Source organism: Triturus cristatus, chromosome 8, assembly GCF_964204655.1.
Source record: "Triturus cristatus chromosome 8, aTriCri1.1, whole genome shotgun sequence".
NCBI classification, from domain to species: Eukaryota; Metazoa; Chordata; class Amphibia; order Caudata; family Salamandridae; genus Triturus; species Triturus cristatus.
In genome coordinates, this window is record NC_140591.1 from 1,196,529,696 (window position 1) to 1,196,547,729 (window position 18,034).

General features: G+C 48.9%; 1 protein-coding gene across 1 annotated transcript in view; it reads left to right on the forward strand.

The window, feature by feature from the left end:
• The window catches only part of ATP10A (ATPase phospholipid transporting 10A (putative)), an 831,750-nt gene that overhangs the window by 255,597 nt on the left and 558,119 nt on the right, over positions 1-18,034 (forward strand). Inside the window, exon 2 of the mRNA XM_085622881.1 lies at positions 398-602. Within this exon, the coding sequence (XP_085479007.1) occupies positions 398-602 (205 nt within the window). The remainder of the gene's footprint in view (positions 1-397; positions 603-18,034) is intronic.

Genomic DNA, 18,034 nt, shown 5'->3' on the forward strand with positions numbered 1-18,034 from the left:
AGCATGTTTTTTCTTCTTCATTTATTCCAGTATTTGTTTCCATATGGCTAAAAGAACCTTTGTAAATTAGGCCCATTGCGCTTTCATTTTTGGACTTAAGTAGTTTTTGTGGTTGGCCAAACATCCATAAGCGCATAGGGGTTGATTGCAGTTTAATGTTTTGTCTGGACTCTACGCCATTTTCTTGCATGAGTATGATTCTATGGAGTTCAACTTCCTACGCCTATGTAATACATGCGAGATAGTCGATGATGTACAAAACATACATAACTCTGACATAATAAGTTGTAGTAAGTAAATACAGATATGTGTCAATGGAAAAGAGGTACATACTTACATTAGGCATTTGAAGTGTAGCTGTTATGATATAAAGTCTCAACATATTTTTATTTTTCAGGAATGAGAGGAAATATGTGGAGAGATACTGGAAGGATGTGCAAGTTGGAGACTTCATACAGCTCCGGTGCAATGAAATTGTCCCAGCAGATATTCTGCTGCTGTCCTCCAGTGACCCTGACGGACTGTGCCACATTGAAACTGCCAACCTGGATGGGGAGACCAACTTGAAGCAAAGGCAGGTCGTGAGGGGCTTCTTGGAGCTGGTAAGTGAGGATGCTGTTTCTCCTCAAAAGAGTCCCGCTTAAATTGTGCATTGAAGACGTAGGATCATCTCCTGTAAAGCATATGCTGAATGTTATTGTGCATAAAATGCTCAGATGCTTCCTTAAAAAGATAGAAGTGGAGATCCTTCCCCTTTTCAGATGTCTCCCTTCTTATATTGTGTTTTATGTGTCCTGTCAGACACATTGTTCAAAGCCCTCTTCATTCCATGATGTTCCTTCCTGGGGAAGACCTCACACGATTTCTGCTGTATTTTCGTCTTCCGCGTATGTGGAACCCTCTCACTGAAAGGGTGAGGCTAGACCCAAAGATCAAGTAACCCAGGAAGATGGATAGGTAAATTACCCCTTCCTGCTCATTTTGACCCCATCAAATGACCATTGATGCAGGTCCTTCTCAAGCCGGGAAAGCCACAAATGGAACTATCTTATTTTCTATGGTGCAGACGACAAGCACTCCCCTACAGAAGCATGGGCACTAGGACTGCTCTGGAACCCTGCGCCATTCCACACTGTTGTCTGTTTAGTCCTTCCTATCCTCACCCAGCACAGAGAACTGCAAGTTGGATCATATTTGACCACATTGCACAGGAGACCATTTTTCCTTGGAGTAGGAGTAATAACAAGCATTGGAAATGCAATAGGTCTCGCATTTGCTTAAGTTAGAGCTATTGTCGTTGTAAATGGCGTTGTAAATGACAGTGTATTTTATTGATGTGTTATGGAGTGTATGTGGCGTGTAGTGAAGTTCCCGCTTTCAGATTTACTTGTAGAGCTGTAAAGTGTTTGAAATATTAGTTCTTTTTGCAGAGTTCTTTATTGGTTCTTCCAACAAAAGTGTGTTACTGTCTCACTGCCCAGAGCGGCCTGCGGGTCTGCTGGCCTCAGGCTCCCAGCGATTCTCAGCTAATCTGTTTAATACTTGCTTAATACCTAATACATAATATCTAAGAACACAATGACATGATTGGCTGAATACTGTAAACATTTGCCCAAGTACCTATGAGAAGAGAAAACGTTAAACTCAATAATACTCGTCTTTAAATCTGACACCATTGCCTCTCTGCACTTTGATTAATAAGGGGTTTGTTGTACATTTATTATTTTGATTTTTATCTCGCATGGACAAACGAAAGTGAGATGGGGGCTGCACACAGATGCCCCTGTCAAAGGAGTGGCATTAGTATAAAAGTGGTTGTTCTTGTAAAAATTGTTGTAATAATAAATGTCTCTAGATTCATGTGAAGTTCTGCTGCTCGAAAGTCACAGTGGACATGCATGTAATGCTCTCGACATATAGGATGAAATACATGGGAAATGTGATATAAATTGGTATAATTTAAAAGGGATGAACTTTCCACCTGTGAGCATAAAAGGGCTAAACAGAATCTTGCCCTGGTTCACCTTTCACATTAGTTCGGTCACATTTATTTACAAGCTTACTACAAAAATGCCCCAGCAAAAGTATACATCAGGTTGGATAAACTGCGTTAAGGGCTAGCTACCAAGTCACACTGAACTCCAATTTCAAAGATAGTGCTCTATCCTGGAGGGGTTTATTGTTCCAAATAAACTTTTACATCCATAAGGATATGTTAGTTTCAAATATGCTTTTCCGTCTATATAACGTGTTAGTGCTCCGTGTGGTGAAACAAACGTATGGAAAGGTAATACTGCAAGGGGGGACCCAGGGGGTGCGTGGCGTGAGCCAGTCGCCCCCTGGGTTGTTCGCACAGTGGTAGCGGCCACACAGGTGGGGCGGAAGAGGGATCAGGGAGGCGGGAGGCGCGCGAGGGGAGGTTTCATATAGGGGTAGGCGGGGCGGGAAAAATCACTGTGCCCTAGGGAGCGGGGAGGAGGGGTTTGGTCCCGTCTATTTTGTCCCACCCACCCTTCCCTCTCTGTTTCCGTTTGGGTCTTCACATCTACTGGGAGTTCCTTTTTAATTTTGCTAGCGTCGGAGCACTTTTTTCTTTTTCTTGCCACGCTAAGACAGGTTGTCGTGTAGATGTTTAGTTTGTTTTGGTAGGCGGATTTTTTTCTGGGGGGGTGGGCAGCCTTGAGCGGGATTGTCCATCCTCCAACGGGGGAGGTGGGGGGGGACTAAGTCAAGTGGACAGGAAATGAGAATGAGGGGATGCTATCTACAGGTGTCACTCATTCAGGCTCTGATTGGGCTTTACATTGGGGGTTTCTGTTTTTGTTTTGTTTAGCGAGGTGTATAAATTAGCCTCCAGTAATTTGATAGACTGCGGCATAGACGAGTGTGGGGCCAGGGTTCAGAAAAGTTTTTAAGTCAGACCTAACAGTGGCAATCTTTTTTGTTTCAGTAGGAAAAAGTCAACTAGGGTTATCGGCCGAGCCGTGAGGACGTGCCTAGCTCCTCAGACCCAGTCCAGACACCAGACGGCTCTTGTGTGCCCATTGTTAATACCAAATCCACTTGACATTTCCAAGCAGTGATGACTTTATTTATTTCAGCAGTAAAGAAAATGTCGCCTCTTGACAGTGGCGATATATATGATTGAATTACAGTGAACTTGCAGTATGATGGGTTTCAAGCTGCCTTTGTTGGGTTTGGTCTACATAACGCCCTACGAATAGACACAAAAGAGGGACAATGACAGCTAAAGAGCACAGCCATATTTGAATGGTGCTGCTGTCCTCACGCAACGAAAGGGTAAATAGATAAGGACGAAATAAGTTGCTTTCTGTTATTTGGATGCTCCTGTTTTTGTATGAAGAAAACAATGTTTTTCGCTTCCTTACCCTAAATAATTATTTCAGGATATGGTATGTTTTGTTTGAACCCTTACCATTTCTATAGAAGAAATTTCCTCTCCCTCACTGTTGAGAAAGTGTGCAACAATACGAGGAGGTGCACTTTCCTTAATGAGAGGCCAGGGGGAGTGAACCACGCTGCACATCGTATGCTGGAGTCACCCACCCCCGCCCGCCCCTTTGTTGCAGTAATGTGGAGTGAACCACATTGCACATCATACATTGGAGTCACCCACCCCCTGCGCCCTTTTGTTGCAGTGATGTGGAGTGAACCGTGCTGCACATTGTGCGCTTCCAGTCAGTCCACTCGAGTCACCCAGCCCATGCGCCTTTATTGCAGTGATATGGAGACTAAGTGGTTGGGGAGGATGATGGCAGGGGTCGACACACACGACATCGAGCACTTACACAAGCATGAAGCATACAGTTAACAAGCGCAGCCAAAGCGGACCGCGCTGAAAATGATTAAAAAAAACAGTGCTTACAGAGTTATGAAGGAGACCGTGTAACTCCGCAAGTAAACGATCCAGTCTGGGTGGACGGGGCCAAGAGGAGACAGGGCGGTAACATGGAGGGACTAAGAAGCCTCCTTTACAATGAAAAGCCACCGTTTAGCATGAATGATAACTCAAGCCAATAGGAAGGATGGGCGGGGATTCAAGTCCCCTACTGAAATCGTACCGATTACAATAAGCCTCGCAGAGCGAGGAACGCATGCGCGCTCCAGCGCTAGGTCTGCGAGACCTAAAAAAATGACCATCCTACCTCCAGAGTGGTGTAGTGACACATGCTGAAGCCATCATACGTGATGCAGTGCAGAAGCACCAGAATGTGGTGTCATGATAACGTTCCAGCACCCAAAAGACTTGAGGTACAGGGCAGTCTTGAGGCAAGTGTTCCATTTTGTCACTGTACCCCATCAACTGGCTACTAAAGCTTATACAGATGACATGTCAATACCTTTTAGGCTTTTACCATCATGGTAAGCTAGGTCAAACAGTCAGTGGTTATTGTTGGAGAGTGATGTAATTTTAGAACTCCAAAACCAACACTGGGACAACACATAACATTTAGTGATAGTTCTTTAGAAAGGAAATAAGTCTCCTATTTAAATAAAGGTATCAAAGTGAAAGGTCTAAGGGCCATATGTACACATTTTTGTAATTGCGATTATCTGATTACGATTCTTTGCAAATCACAATTAGTATATCGCAATTGCTCATGTAGGACTGAAACCCATTGAGTTTCATTTACCGATTCCATATGGGGTCGCAATTGACCGACCTCATGAATATTAATTAGGTGGGTCACAATTTGGGACCCATCAGGAATTGCGGCCATCACAGGATCGGTGGCCTACTGGAGACAGGAGACCACTGTGTCTTTTTTTATTTTTTTAAATGCAGCCCATTTTCCTTAAAGGAAAACTGGTTGCATTTATGAAGAAAAAATGAAACTTTAGAGTTTAATTGTTAAGAGCAAGCAGTGGTCCTTTGGACCACTGCTTGCTCTTAAAAAAACTATTTGTTTCAACATTCACAAAGGGGAAGAGATCCCGTAGGAACCCCTTCCCAATTGCGAATGGCTACCATCACCCTTGAGATGTCGGTTAAAAATGAATGTTTTGCAACCGTTATTTGATCGCAAAATATTCTTACATACCTTTGCGATTCTGCATCAGAAAGGAACGCACTAAACAGGACCCAAATACCGAATCGCTGAACACAAATTGCGATTCAGTAACATGTTATTAAAATGCAATTTCTGCTCTGTACACATGGAAAAGCATTTCCCTCTTTCGCTCTCTCTCTCTCTCTCTCTCTCTCTCTCTCTCTCTCTCTCTCTCTATATATATATATATATATATATATTCACTGAAAAAACCATAGGTTTCACACAAGTTAGAGTTAGCTGTACATTTCACTCGTAAAAAACCAATGAAATTCCACGTTATAGTTAGTGCAGGCAACTATAACTCACGCGACCGCAATCCTCTGCTGATGCTAATACTGTATTTAGACACTTATTTGCCCATGTCTTCTTCCATTAAATTTTAGCTATACATATATTACAAATATTTTTTTCTCATAAAGACACATATGTCATTAGCAGAGGATTGCGGTCGCGTGAGTTATAGTTGTCTGCACTAACTATAACGTGGAATTTCATTGGTTTTTTACGAGTGAAATGTACAGCTAACTCTAACTTGTGTGAAACCTATGGTTTTTTCAGTGAATTTGCAAGGTTTTTTAAATGCTAATTCCTAACTATAATGTGTGTGAAACCTATGGTTTTTTCAGTGAATTTGTACGTTTTTTTAAATGCTAAGTTACTTTACGCCGTTCGTGCCGTGCGCGCCCACTTCACGCAGTTCGTTCCGTGCGTGCACTGTGCGCTTCGCGCACCATGCGCGCACAGTGAGCACGCGGTGCGCTTCGCGCACCGTGCGCCCACTTAACGCAGTTAGTGCCATGCACACACGGTGGGCACGCGGTGCGCTACGCGCACCGCGTGCCCACGTTAGGCTGGATGGGCCATGTACGCACGATGCCCTTCGCGCACCGTCCGCACACGGAGGACATATTATGCGCTTCGTTCTGAAAGAATTTCTATTAATTGTTCTCTTATGGTGTCATATGCCATGTCCAAAAGGTGCCCTACAGGCACTTTTTGCACACGGGGGGGGGAGAGTATGGATTTTGTTTTTTTTTATTAATTTTTTACCGTACGCATACGGTAAGCGTATTCGCCGTTTTTTCGGAAAAATGTTTTTATTTTTTGGCTTTGCATGGCCTTCTGGCACACCATAACCGAGGCTAGGTGGTTAGGAGCTGTCTAGCCTGCCCCATTTTTATGATATCCAACTTTGTTTTTCCTCCACCCCTCCAAGTGCGAGAGAGAAAATGGCGGCCGACACTTCCTGGTTTCGACAGTGTTAGAAAACCGGGCAACCGGGTTAGCAGTCACCTGGCCTTTCCACGCATAAGGGGTAGCTTGGCTCGAGCGGTCGGGGGTCAGGCACCGTGTTAAGCGTACGTCACACCCTCACAATAACCATGCGTTCATCCGTTCCAAAAACGACACTACACCGTAAAAATTTATGAAAGAATCTCTTTGTGTTTATCTTAATTTTCTCTTAGTTGCAGGGTTATGTCACAAATACATTACAAGAGGATTTTCTTCAGAAATAGCAGGTCAATTAAATAATAACACTTTACAGGTGCAATAAATAGGACTAGGTCATAAATACACAAGGAATAAATAGAGGTGCGATAAATACATAGGGCAAATAAATACTGTCAGACAATAAATACCAGGCAGGAATGAATACAGGTAGACAATAAATAACACTCCTTCAATGAATAATATAAGCAGTCAAACAATTGCAAATCAGATCACATTTATGAGGTAGATTGATTTTACCATGCCCAAGTACAGCTTGTGGTCACTGGGGAGGCCTGGGGATGTCCCACCTAGTGTGGTCAAGGCTGGGGCCTAAGCTGAGGTATAATGAGGGTACCCTAAGGTTCTGGCTCACCAACTACACAGTCCCTCACACAGGTCCCTGCACCAGTCTCAACTCACCCCCCCTAGCACCCTCAGGTTGGTCCTAACACCCCTCTAGCCCCTAGAATGGTCTTTTAGGGCTCCACAGGGCCTAAGATGCCCTTTCTACCACTTACTGCCCTTTTCTCGGTGTTCGGCTCTACTCGGCGCCGGGTCGACGTCGATGGGCGGCTCCGGTTCGATGACGAGTCGATCGGTTCCACTTGACGCCGTGTCGATGCCGTCGGCCGGTTCCGGTTCGATGTCGCTGGGCGGCCTCAGTTCGATGTCGGGTCGATCCGCTTTACCTGACGCCGGGTCGATGCTGTGAGGCGGCTCCGGATCGATGACGCTGGGCGGCCTCGGCTCGATGTCGGGTTCCGGCGTCACAGTCTCCCCGCTTCCGGGCGACTCCGGAGTGCGACCTTCACTCCCGACCTCCGTCGGCTCCACTTCGGGTTCCGGCGACTCCGGAGTGCGATCTCCACTCCCGACCTCCTGCGCGCTTCGCCTCGACTTCAGGCGACTCCGGAGTGCGATCTCCACTCCCGACCTCCTGCGCACTTCGCCTCAACTTCAGGCGACTCCGGAGTGCGATCTCCACTCCCGACCTCCTGCGCACTTCGCCTCGACTTCAGGCGACTCCGGAGTGCGATCTCCACTCCCGACCTCCTGCGCGCTTCACTTCAGCTTCCGGCGACTCCGGAAGGCGGACTTCACTCCCCCGTCGACGCCTCACCTCAACCTCAGGTGACTTCTACTTGACCTCCGGTGTCTCCCCACGACCTCTGTCGGCACCCTCACTCGACCTCTAGCGGCTCCGGGTACGACGTCTGCCTTCTGTCAGCGCCGCTTATCCACCTCGGGCTCCAGGTCTCCAGACTACTCGACGTCGGGTCTCCAGGAGGATTCCACCAAACAGGTCAGGAACTTGCTGTTCTTCTCCTTTAAGGCCTGTTCCGGCTGTTCAGGTCCTTAAGATGATTTTCTGGTCTTTGTCCCACACAGGGCACTAGGCTGGGCTTGGTCAGTAGGGACTAGCATCAAGGGTGGGTTTCTGGACCCCAGTCCAAGCACTGGTTTCCACCCCTGCTGCCTTACTCCTTCCTCCTTCTGTTTCTCTGTCCTCTCTCTTCACTAGTCAGGTGCCAACTGCCAACTACCAACTGTCAACCTGAGATGGTTTCCCAACATTCCAAACCTGCCTCCCTCTTTCACAGGGTTCTAGAATGTTCTGGAAGGTACTAGTAGGTTCCAGTGATGTCACAGGTGACAATGGGTGGCCACCATTTTGTGTCTCAGGCCCTCAGACAGAAGTTCCAGGGGTAGGGAAAATGGCTCCCTGACACTGCATCAACACTAAAAAGTCTGGTGGTTCCCAAAAAGGAAAAATTCTAACAGGGTTTGAGGCAAAAGTGGGACAAAATAAATAATGGTGAGGAGGGACCACCCAAAGGGCTGACAGGTCTAACACGCGTCCCCCCCAGCTGAAAGTGGGGAGAGCTACCCAACCCCTTGGGAGTTCTCATCACTAAGGCGGAAATACCTTGAGAGACCGTTTGCATTGGCGTGGTCCACTCCAGGCCGATGTTCCACCTGAAAGTCCATTCCCTGTAGGGAAATAGACCACCTTAGCAACTTGGGATTCTCCCCCTTCATCTGCATCAGCCAACAAAGGGGTCTGTGGTCGGTCTGAACCAGGAAGTGCGAGCCAAACAGGTATGGCCGCAACTTCTTCAGAGCCCATACCACTGCAAAGGCTTCACGCTCTATTGCACTCCACTTCTGTTCCCTGGGAAGTAGTCTCCGGGATAGGAAGACCACGGGTTGATCCAGACCCTCTTCATTGAGTTGCGATAATACTGCCCCAATGCCATGTTCCGATGCATCCGTCTGGACAATGAACTCCTTAGAAAAGTCTGGGGCCCTTAAGACCGGGGCCTCGCACATGGCTTGCTTCAGTCTCACAAAGGCCTGCTGACAAGCCTCCGTCCAGACTACCCGTCGAGGTTGTTTCTTGGACGTGAGCTCCGTGAGGGGGGCTACAATGGTACCGTACCCCTTCACGAAGCGGCGGTAATATCCCGTGAGACCCAGAAAAGCTTGGACCTCAGTCTGAGTCTTGGGGGGTTCCCAGGCCATAATAGCCTCGATTTTTGCCTGGAGGGGTTGCACCGCTCCCCTACCCACCAAGTGTCCAAGGTACACTACCGACCCCTGCCCGATCTGGCATTTACTGGCCTTGATCGTCAATCCAGCTTGTCTCAGGGCCTGGAGAACAGCTTGCAGATGACGCAAGTGATCCTCCCAGCTGTTACTGAAGACGGCTATGTCATCCAGATAAACAGCAGAGAAACTCTCCATTCCAGTGAGGATCTGGTTCACCAGACGCTGAAACGTGGCAGGTGCGTTCTTGAGCCCAAAGGGCATCACACAGAACTGGTAGTGGCCATTGGGCGTGGAGAAGGCTGACCTTTCCCTTGCTCCATCAGTCAGAGAGATCTGCCAGTACCCCGAAGTAAGGTCAAAGGTACTTAGATATTGGGCAGCTCCCAGCCGGTCAATCAATTCATCCGCCCTCGGGATCGGATGAGCATCAGTCTTGGTTACTGAGTTCAGTCCCCGGTAGTCCACACAGAACCTCAGTTCCGGTTGGGCACCCGGTGGTGCAGCTTTTGGTACTAACACCACCGGACTGGACCAGGGGCTGCTGGGAGGTTCGATCACTCCTAGCTCCAGCATCTTAGTGACTTCACTGTGAATGCTGGCCTTCACCTTGTCCGACATCCGGTAGATCTTGGACTTCACAGGTGGGCTGTCTCCTGTGTCCACATCATGGACGCACAGGTGAGTCCTACCCGGAACAAGGGAGAACAACGAAGAGTACTGTCCCAGGACCTGGCGGCAGTCCTCCTGCTGTTCAGGAGTTAGAGATGGGGAGAGAATCACTCCCTCCACCGACCCATCCTTCTCTTGAGACGCAAATAAGTCGGGGAGAGGCTCGCTTTCCACGTCCTCTGCTCCGTCAGTCACCATCATCAATATGACTTCGGGCCTCTCGTGGTGGGGTTTGAGGCGGTTGGCATGCAGCACCCGTAGGGGCTGGCGAGGGGTTTTAAGATCCACCAAATAGGTAGCCTTACCCTTCTTCTCCAATACCTCAAAGGGTCCTGACCAGCGAGCCTGGAGGGCGCTAAGCTCTCCTGGTTCGATCACCCACACCTTCTGGCCAGGCTCCAATTCCACTGGGTGAGCGTTGTGGTCATACCACGCCTTCATTACTGCTTGGCTGGCTTCCAAGTTGTCAGAAGCTTGCTTCCACAACTTAGCCATTTGGCTCCGGAAGGCCAGCATGTAGCTCACCACATCCTGGGGAAGCTTTCTGGGAGTTCTTTCCCATCCGTCTCTCACCAGGCTGAGAGGTCCACGCACAGGGTGCCCATACAAAAGCTCGAAGGGGCTGAAGCCCACTCCCTTCTGTGGCACTTCCCTGTAGGAAAACAATAGACAGGGTAGGAGGACGTCCCATTTCCTCCGCAGGCTTTCAGGCAGACTTCTGATCATGCCTTTCAAGGTTTTGTTGAACCTCTCCACCAGACCATTGGTCTGGGGGTGGTAAGGAGTGGTGAACCGGTAGGTCACTCCACACTCCTTCCACATCGCCCGCATGTATGCTGACATGAAGTTGGTCCCCCTGTCGGACACAACTTCCTTGGGAAAACCCACTCGGGTAAAGATTCCCATCAGGGCCCTAGCCACAACAGGTGCAGTAATGGTCCTCAGAGGTATGGCCTCTGGGTACCGTGTGGCATGATCCACCAGAACCAGGATAAACCTGTGACCAGCTGTAGTAGGTGGATCTAACGGACCCACAATGTCGATGCCCACCCTTTCAAAGGGGGTGCGAACGACAGGCAGTGGTTCCAGGGGAGCTTTCAGCTTCACCCCTGTTTTCCCACTGGCTTGGCAAGACACACATGTCCGGCAGTAGGTGTCGGACGACACTTTCATTTGAGGCCAATAAAAGTGTGGGACAAGACGGGCGAAGGTCTTGTCTTGCCCCAGGTGTCCTGCCAAGGGGATCTCGTGAGCCAACTCCAGTAGGAAGGCTCGATAACGTTGAGGGACTACTAAGGCTCGTGACGATCCATGTAGGGGTGCCTTGGGTTCACTGTAGAGGAGGCCATCCTCCCAGTAAACGTTGTAGTTCCCCTCAACGTTCCCTGCTGCCTGGGCTTTGGCCTGTCGCCTCAGTCCCTCAAGGGTAGGGCACTCCCTCTGGCCCTTGCAGAATTCCTCCCTGGTCGGCCCTCCCTCCACGTGCCACTCGGCCGGGATGGGTAGGTCCTCCAGTTTGGTAACATCCCCCACCGCGGACTCCTGGTCCACCACCTCCGGTGGCCTATCCGTCACACGGGGCACGGATGCCGAGGCAGGCTCCTCCTGTCCTCGGTTCTTCGCTTGGTCGGCAGCTGGCTGGGCCTTTGTTCCAGGCTCCAGCCGAAACGAACTCCCCCTCCGGGTAGTCGCGGACCTTGTGCTGACACAGGCCCAGTCAGGTGTACCCAGCATCTCAGCATGAGTCCGGTATTCCACCTCCTTCCAAGCATTGTGCTCCATGTCATTCCCCAGCAGACAATCGACTGGCACGGCAGGGCTTACGTCAACTCGAAGTGAACCTGCAACCCCCTCCCATTCAAAGGGAACCTCGGCCACCGGATAGTGGCCTGTTCTGCCGCCAGCCATCGCGGCTGGGTGGAGTACATCGGGAATTACCTGCTCTGGAGACACCAGTTGGCTACGTACCATAGTCATACTGGCTCCTGTGTCTCTCAGAGCCTCCCCTCTTTGGCCGTTGATGGTGACCCACTGCCCATACTTTACGGTATTTGCGGGCACCTGGATCTTAGGAACCATCTCCCGTTCTCCCAGGGACACTAAAGTGACACCCGCCCACTCCCTTCCCTTAATTAAGGGCATCTCCTCCCCGAGCACTGCACTAACTACTCCGGGGGCCTTTCCTCCAATGGGAGGGGGTGGTCTTTTCGGGCACTTCGCATCTCCCTTATAGTGTCCGACGCCACCGCACTCGAAGCAATGGACAACCCTTGGCTGCTGACTCTGGCCAGGATTAGGGTTTTTGGGTGGGTTAGCCCTAGGGGTGAATCCTGTTCCCTTCCCTGGGAAACTATTTTGCGGGCCTTTGGAGAACTCCTTTTTCTTTTCCCCTCCCTCTTTCTTCTGGGGGGCGCCCTGTCCGGCCTTTTGAGTATCCCCTCCAGTCCCCCTTGTGGACACCCGGGTACTAGCCCAAATGTCCGCCTCCTCAGCAAGCTTCCGGGGATTGGTCAGCTTGCTATCCACCAGGTGTTGACGCAGTTCAGGGAAACATTTTTCGAGCAGGTGTTCCTTCAACATTAAATCAAACAACCCCTCGTAGTCCCTCACCTCACTGCCCTGAATCCAACCCTCTAATGCCTTCTTCGCATAATCCAGGAAATCCACCCAATTCTGTGTGCCCAGTTTGTGGCTACCCCGGAACTTCTGTCTGTATTTCTCGGGTGTTAGTCCAAACTTTCTCACGAGCGCCACTTTCATGGTGGGGTAGTGGGTCTGCTCATCCTGCTCTAGGGCCAATAATGCATCCCTACCAGCTGGAGGCATGTATTTGTACAATCCCCCTCCCCAGTACTTCTCTGGAACCCCATGGGCCCTTAAAGAGACCTCATAGGCCGCTAGCCACTTGGCAATATCATCCCCTGCACTATAGCTAGCTACTATGTCTTTCGGCAGATAGGGGTTGGGTTCCCTGGTGATCTCTCGGTCTTTGCTGCCACCATTAGGAACAGTTTGTGCCCCGACTCGTAAGATCTGGAGATCCATCTCCTTGAGCCTCAACTCGTGAGCCATCCTCCGTTCCTCCTTTTCTTTCTCCAGCTCCGCTAACTTCCATGTGAGCTGTCTTTTCTCCCTCCGGTCAGTTAACTCTGCTTCAGATAAGCCACCGCTAGAGACAGTGCTGCCCTTCCTGGAAATGGTTCTGGGCCCCGCTACTAGGTTCCCCACCTCAGGTTGGTACAACCCAGCCCCCTCGCTATCAGGCTCTCCATCCCTGTCCTCCTGCTCAGCCTTACTTTCTCGTCGTGCCTCCCCCCAAGCCCTCAAGCTGGTCTGGAGTTCACCCTTCTTTGCACCTTGGGGACAAAACACCCCCTCTCTCTGACAAAACTCTCTGAGTTGGGCCACAGTATAAGTTTCCACATCTTCCAACACAAACTCCATTTTGCCCACTCAGATTAGAAGACAGGTGTTTACAGAAGCTATGCAGGGGGGTACCTTTTATAATACCTCCTCCCACCACCAGAGTAAATTTGGAAAAACCAAAACTCAGAATTAGGAAGTCCGCTTTGAGAAAACTCCCGGTGTAGGCCTATGGACTACCCACAGTTATTGTCGAGTGGACGCAAGCACAGCTGTATCCCACCGCTGCCACCAATTATGTTAGAAAACCGGGCAACCGGGTTAGCAGTCACCTGGCCTTTCCACGCATAAGGGGTAGCTTGGCTCGAGCGGTCGGGGGTCAGGCACCGTGTTAAGCGTACGTCACACCCTCACAATAACCATGCGTTCATCCGTTCCAAAAACGACACTACACCGTAAAAATTTATGAAAGAATCTCTTTGTGTTTATCTTAATTTTCTCTTAGTTGCAGGGTTATGTCACAAATACATTACAAGAGGATTTTCTTCAGAAATAGCAGGTCAATTAAATAATAACACTTTACAGGTGCAATAAATAGGACTAGGTCATAAATACACAAGGAATAAATAGAGGTGCGATAAATACATAGGGCAAATAAATACTGTCAGACAATAAATACCAAGCAGGAATAAATACAGGTAGACAATAAATAACACTCCTTCAATGAATAATATAAGCAGTCAAACAATTGCAAATCAGATCACATTTATGAAGTAGATTGATTTTACCATGCCCAAGTACAGCTTGTGGTCACTGGGGAGGCCTGGGGATGTCCCACCTAGTGTGGTCAAGGCTGGGGCCTAAGCTGAGGTATAATGAGGGTACCCTAAGGTTCTGGCTCACCAACTACACAGTCCCTCACACAGGTCCCTGCACCAGTCTCAACTCACCCCCCCTAGCACCCTCAGGTTGGTCCTAACACCCCTCTAGCCCCTAGAATGGTCTTTTAGGGCTCCACAGGGCCTCAGATGCCCTTTCTACCACTTACTGCCCTTTTCTCGGTGTTCGGCTCTACTCGGCGCCGGGTCGACGTCGATGGGCGGCTCCGGTTCGATGACGAGTCGATCGGTTCCACTTGACGCCGTGTCGATGCCGTCGGCCGGTTCCGGTTCGATGTCGCTGGGCGGCCTCAGTTCGATGTCGGGTCGATCCGCTTTACCTGACGCCGGGTCGATGCCGTGAGGCGGCTCCGGATCGATGACGCTGGGCGGCCTCGGCTCGATGTCGGGTTCCGGCGTCACAGTCTCCCCGCTTCCGGGCGACTCCGGAGTGCGACCTCCACTCCCGACCTCCGTCGGCTCCACTTCGGGTTCCTGCGACTCCGGAGTGCGATCTCCACTCCCGACCTCCTGCGCGCTTCGCCTCGACTTCAGGCGACTCCAGAGTGCGATCTCCACTCCCGACCTCCTGCGCGCTTCGCCTCGACTTCAGGCGACTCCGGAGTGCGATCTCCACTCCCGACCTCCTGCGCGCTTCACTTCAGCTTCCGGCGACTCCGGAGGGCGGACTTCACTCCCCCGTCGACGCCTCACCTCGACCTCAGGTGACTTCTACTTGACCTCCGGTGTCTCCCCACGACCTCTGTCGGCGCCCTCACTCGACCTCTAGCGGCTCCGGGTACGACGTCTGCCTTCTGTCAGCGCCGCTTATCCACCTCGGGCTCCAGGTCTCCAGACTACTCGACGTCGGGTCTCCAGGAGGATTCCACCAAACAGGTCAGGAACTTGCTGTTCTTCTCCTTTAAGGCCTGTTCCGGCTGTTCAGGTCCTTAAGATGATTTTCTGGTCTTTGTCCCACACAGGGCACTAGGCTGGGCTTGGTCAGTAGGGACTAGCATCAAGGGTGGGTTTCTGGACCCCAGTCCAAGCACTGGTTTCCACCCCTGCTGCCTTACTCCTTCCTCCTTCTGTTTCTCTGTCCTCTCTCTTCACTAGTCAGGTGCCAACTGCCAACTACCAACTGTCAACCTGAGATGGTTTCCCAACATTCCAAACCTGCCTCCCTCTGTCACAGGGTTCTAGAATGTTCTGGAAGGTACTAGTAGGTTCCAGTGATGTCACAGGTGACAATGGGTGGCCACCATTTTGTGTCTCAGGCCCTCAGACAGAAGTTCCAGGGGTAGGGAAAATGGCTCCCTGACACTGCATCAACACTAAAAAGTCTGGTGGTTCCCAAAAAGGAAAAATTCTAACAGGGTTTGAGGCAAAAGTGGGACAAAATAAATAATGGTGAGGAGGGACCACCCAAAGGGCTGACAGGTCTAACAGACAGATTCGAATGTTTACTAAGATCTAACAGCCAATCAGAATCGCGCTCGCGCACGGCACCGTAAGCGCACGGTAAGCGCACGGAGCGCTGCCACAGATATATATATTGATTTAAATGCTATTTTCTCAGGAACTACTGAACAGATTTACACCAGACCTACAAAAGGCACTTCCTTGACCTGAGGACTACCTCTCTGCCAAATTACAAGTAATTCTGTTCAGCCGTTCGGGCTGTAGCTGTGTCTAAAGGTCCTATGAAAAAATGCATGGGGAAAACGCGTTTTGGGACCCCCCTTTTTTCTCAGCCCCCGCTTGACGAATCACCCCGAGACTTTCAGGGTAGGAGCGGAGCGTAGCGCCCCATTAGTTTTGAAAATTTCGCGAGGATTCGTCGACCGGCGCCAAAGTTATTCCAAATAGAATGTTGCGGATTTCCTATGGAAACAGGGTCCTAACTATAACTACCTACTGGCGACCGCCAGTAGGTAATATATATATATATATACACACACATAGATATATATATGTGTGTGTGTATATATGAACTAGGTTGCCTAGAGCAATCGAAGCGTGTTGACAGTCACTCACGCGCATTTTGAAACTCACCAAGGAGTGCCGTTGTATCTGTTGTATCCCTGTGACTGCGATTGGATGCAATTTGTAATAAATGTGTGTGTGCGCGCATATATGTATGTGTGTATATATATGTGTATATATGTGTATGTATGTGTATGTATGTGTGTATATATGTATGTATGTGTGTGTATATATATATATATATGTGTGTGTATGTATGTATATATATATATTCACTTAAAAAAACATAGGTTTCACACACGTTATAGTTAGGAATTAGCATTTAAAAAACCTTGCAAATTCACTTAAAAAACCATAGGTTTCACACATGTTATAGTTAGCTGGACATTTCACTCGTAAAAAACCATTGAAATTCCCCCGTTATAGTTAGTTCAGATAACTATAACTGGCGCGATCGCAATCCACTGCTGATGACGTCACATATTACATCACTCATGACATGGTCAGAGGCATCACTGATGACATCATCCTTGTGATAAAGTGGCGGTCGCGCAAGTTATAGTTATCCGAACTAACTATAACGGGGGAATTTCAATGGTTTTTTACGAGTGAAATGTCCAGCTAACTATAACATGTGTGAAACCTATGGTTTTTTTAGTGAATTTGCAAGGTTTTTTAAATGCTAATTCCTAACTATAACGTGTGTGAAACCTATGGTTTTTTAAGTGAATTTGTAAGGTTTTTTAAATGCTAAGTTATGTATGTTTTATTATATTTTTTATATATTTATTTTACAATAAGCTACCTATGTATATAGTTATAGATTGACTGTATCCTGTAATATGGAATGGCTCGTTTAAAATGTTTTTTTGTTTTTTTTAAGGATTTTCACCGTGCGCGCACGGTGCGTGCACCGTGCGCGCATCCCGCGATTTTTTGAAAAATTATCGCGGTGAAAATTTTTTTTTCACCCTTCGGGGTCCTTCAGGGACCCCCTGACAAAGGCTAGGGGGTCAGGAACTCTCTACCCTTCCCCCTTTTCACGTTCTCCACCTTTCTTTTTCACTGTCACACACAAAACACACAAAAAGGCGGCCGACACTTCCTGATTTCGACCGATTCGAATGTTGACTGACATGTAACCACCAATCAGAATTACGCTCGCGCACGTTATGGTGCGCGCACCGTGTGTGCACGGTGCGCGCACGGTGCGCGCTTATAGATATTTATGTTTCTCAGGAACTACTGAACAGATTGACACCATATATGCAAAAGGCACATCCCTGACCTGAGGACTACCTTTTTGCCAAATTTCAAGTAATTCTGTTCAGCCGTTCGGGCTGTACCTTCGACTAAAGGTCCTATGAGAAAATGCATGGGGAAAATGCGTTTTGGGACCCCCCTTTTTTCTCAGCCCCCGCCTGACGAATCACCCTGAGACTTTCAGGGTAGGAGCTGAGCGGAGCGCCCCATTAGTTTTGAAAATTTTGCGAGGATTCGTCAACCAGCGACAAAGTTATTCAAAATAGAATTTTCAGATTCCCTATGGAAACACGGTCCTAACTATCTACTGGCGACCGCCAGTAGATGATATATGGATGGGTTTCTGTATTTCTGGCTTGGCTGTGCTCATAACCTCTCTTGACATGGTGGATCGTGACTGCCTCACAGTCCACATCATGCATATATCACCAGCCAGCAGATTTTTCTGATCTTAATTAAGATGTAAAATATACTCTAATTGGACCAGATTATTACCTTACTTAGGCACCTGTAAAGATGTACTTTTAGTATGCAGGTCGTTCATTTTCTAAAAGCCTCCTTGCCTGTCGGATATTCAACAAATGGAAACATTGTTCTGTTCCTATTATTTGATTGGAGCTGTTTTTGCTTATGATGGTCAAACTGCTCCACTTCCTGTCTGCTCCTTGCTTATTGTGATCAGAGAGTTGTTGTTGTGTGTCCCTCTAAGTGCTCTTGAAGCCTTTGCTGTGGCCAGTCAGCCTCAGGTGACAGTGATAA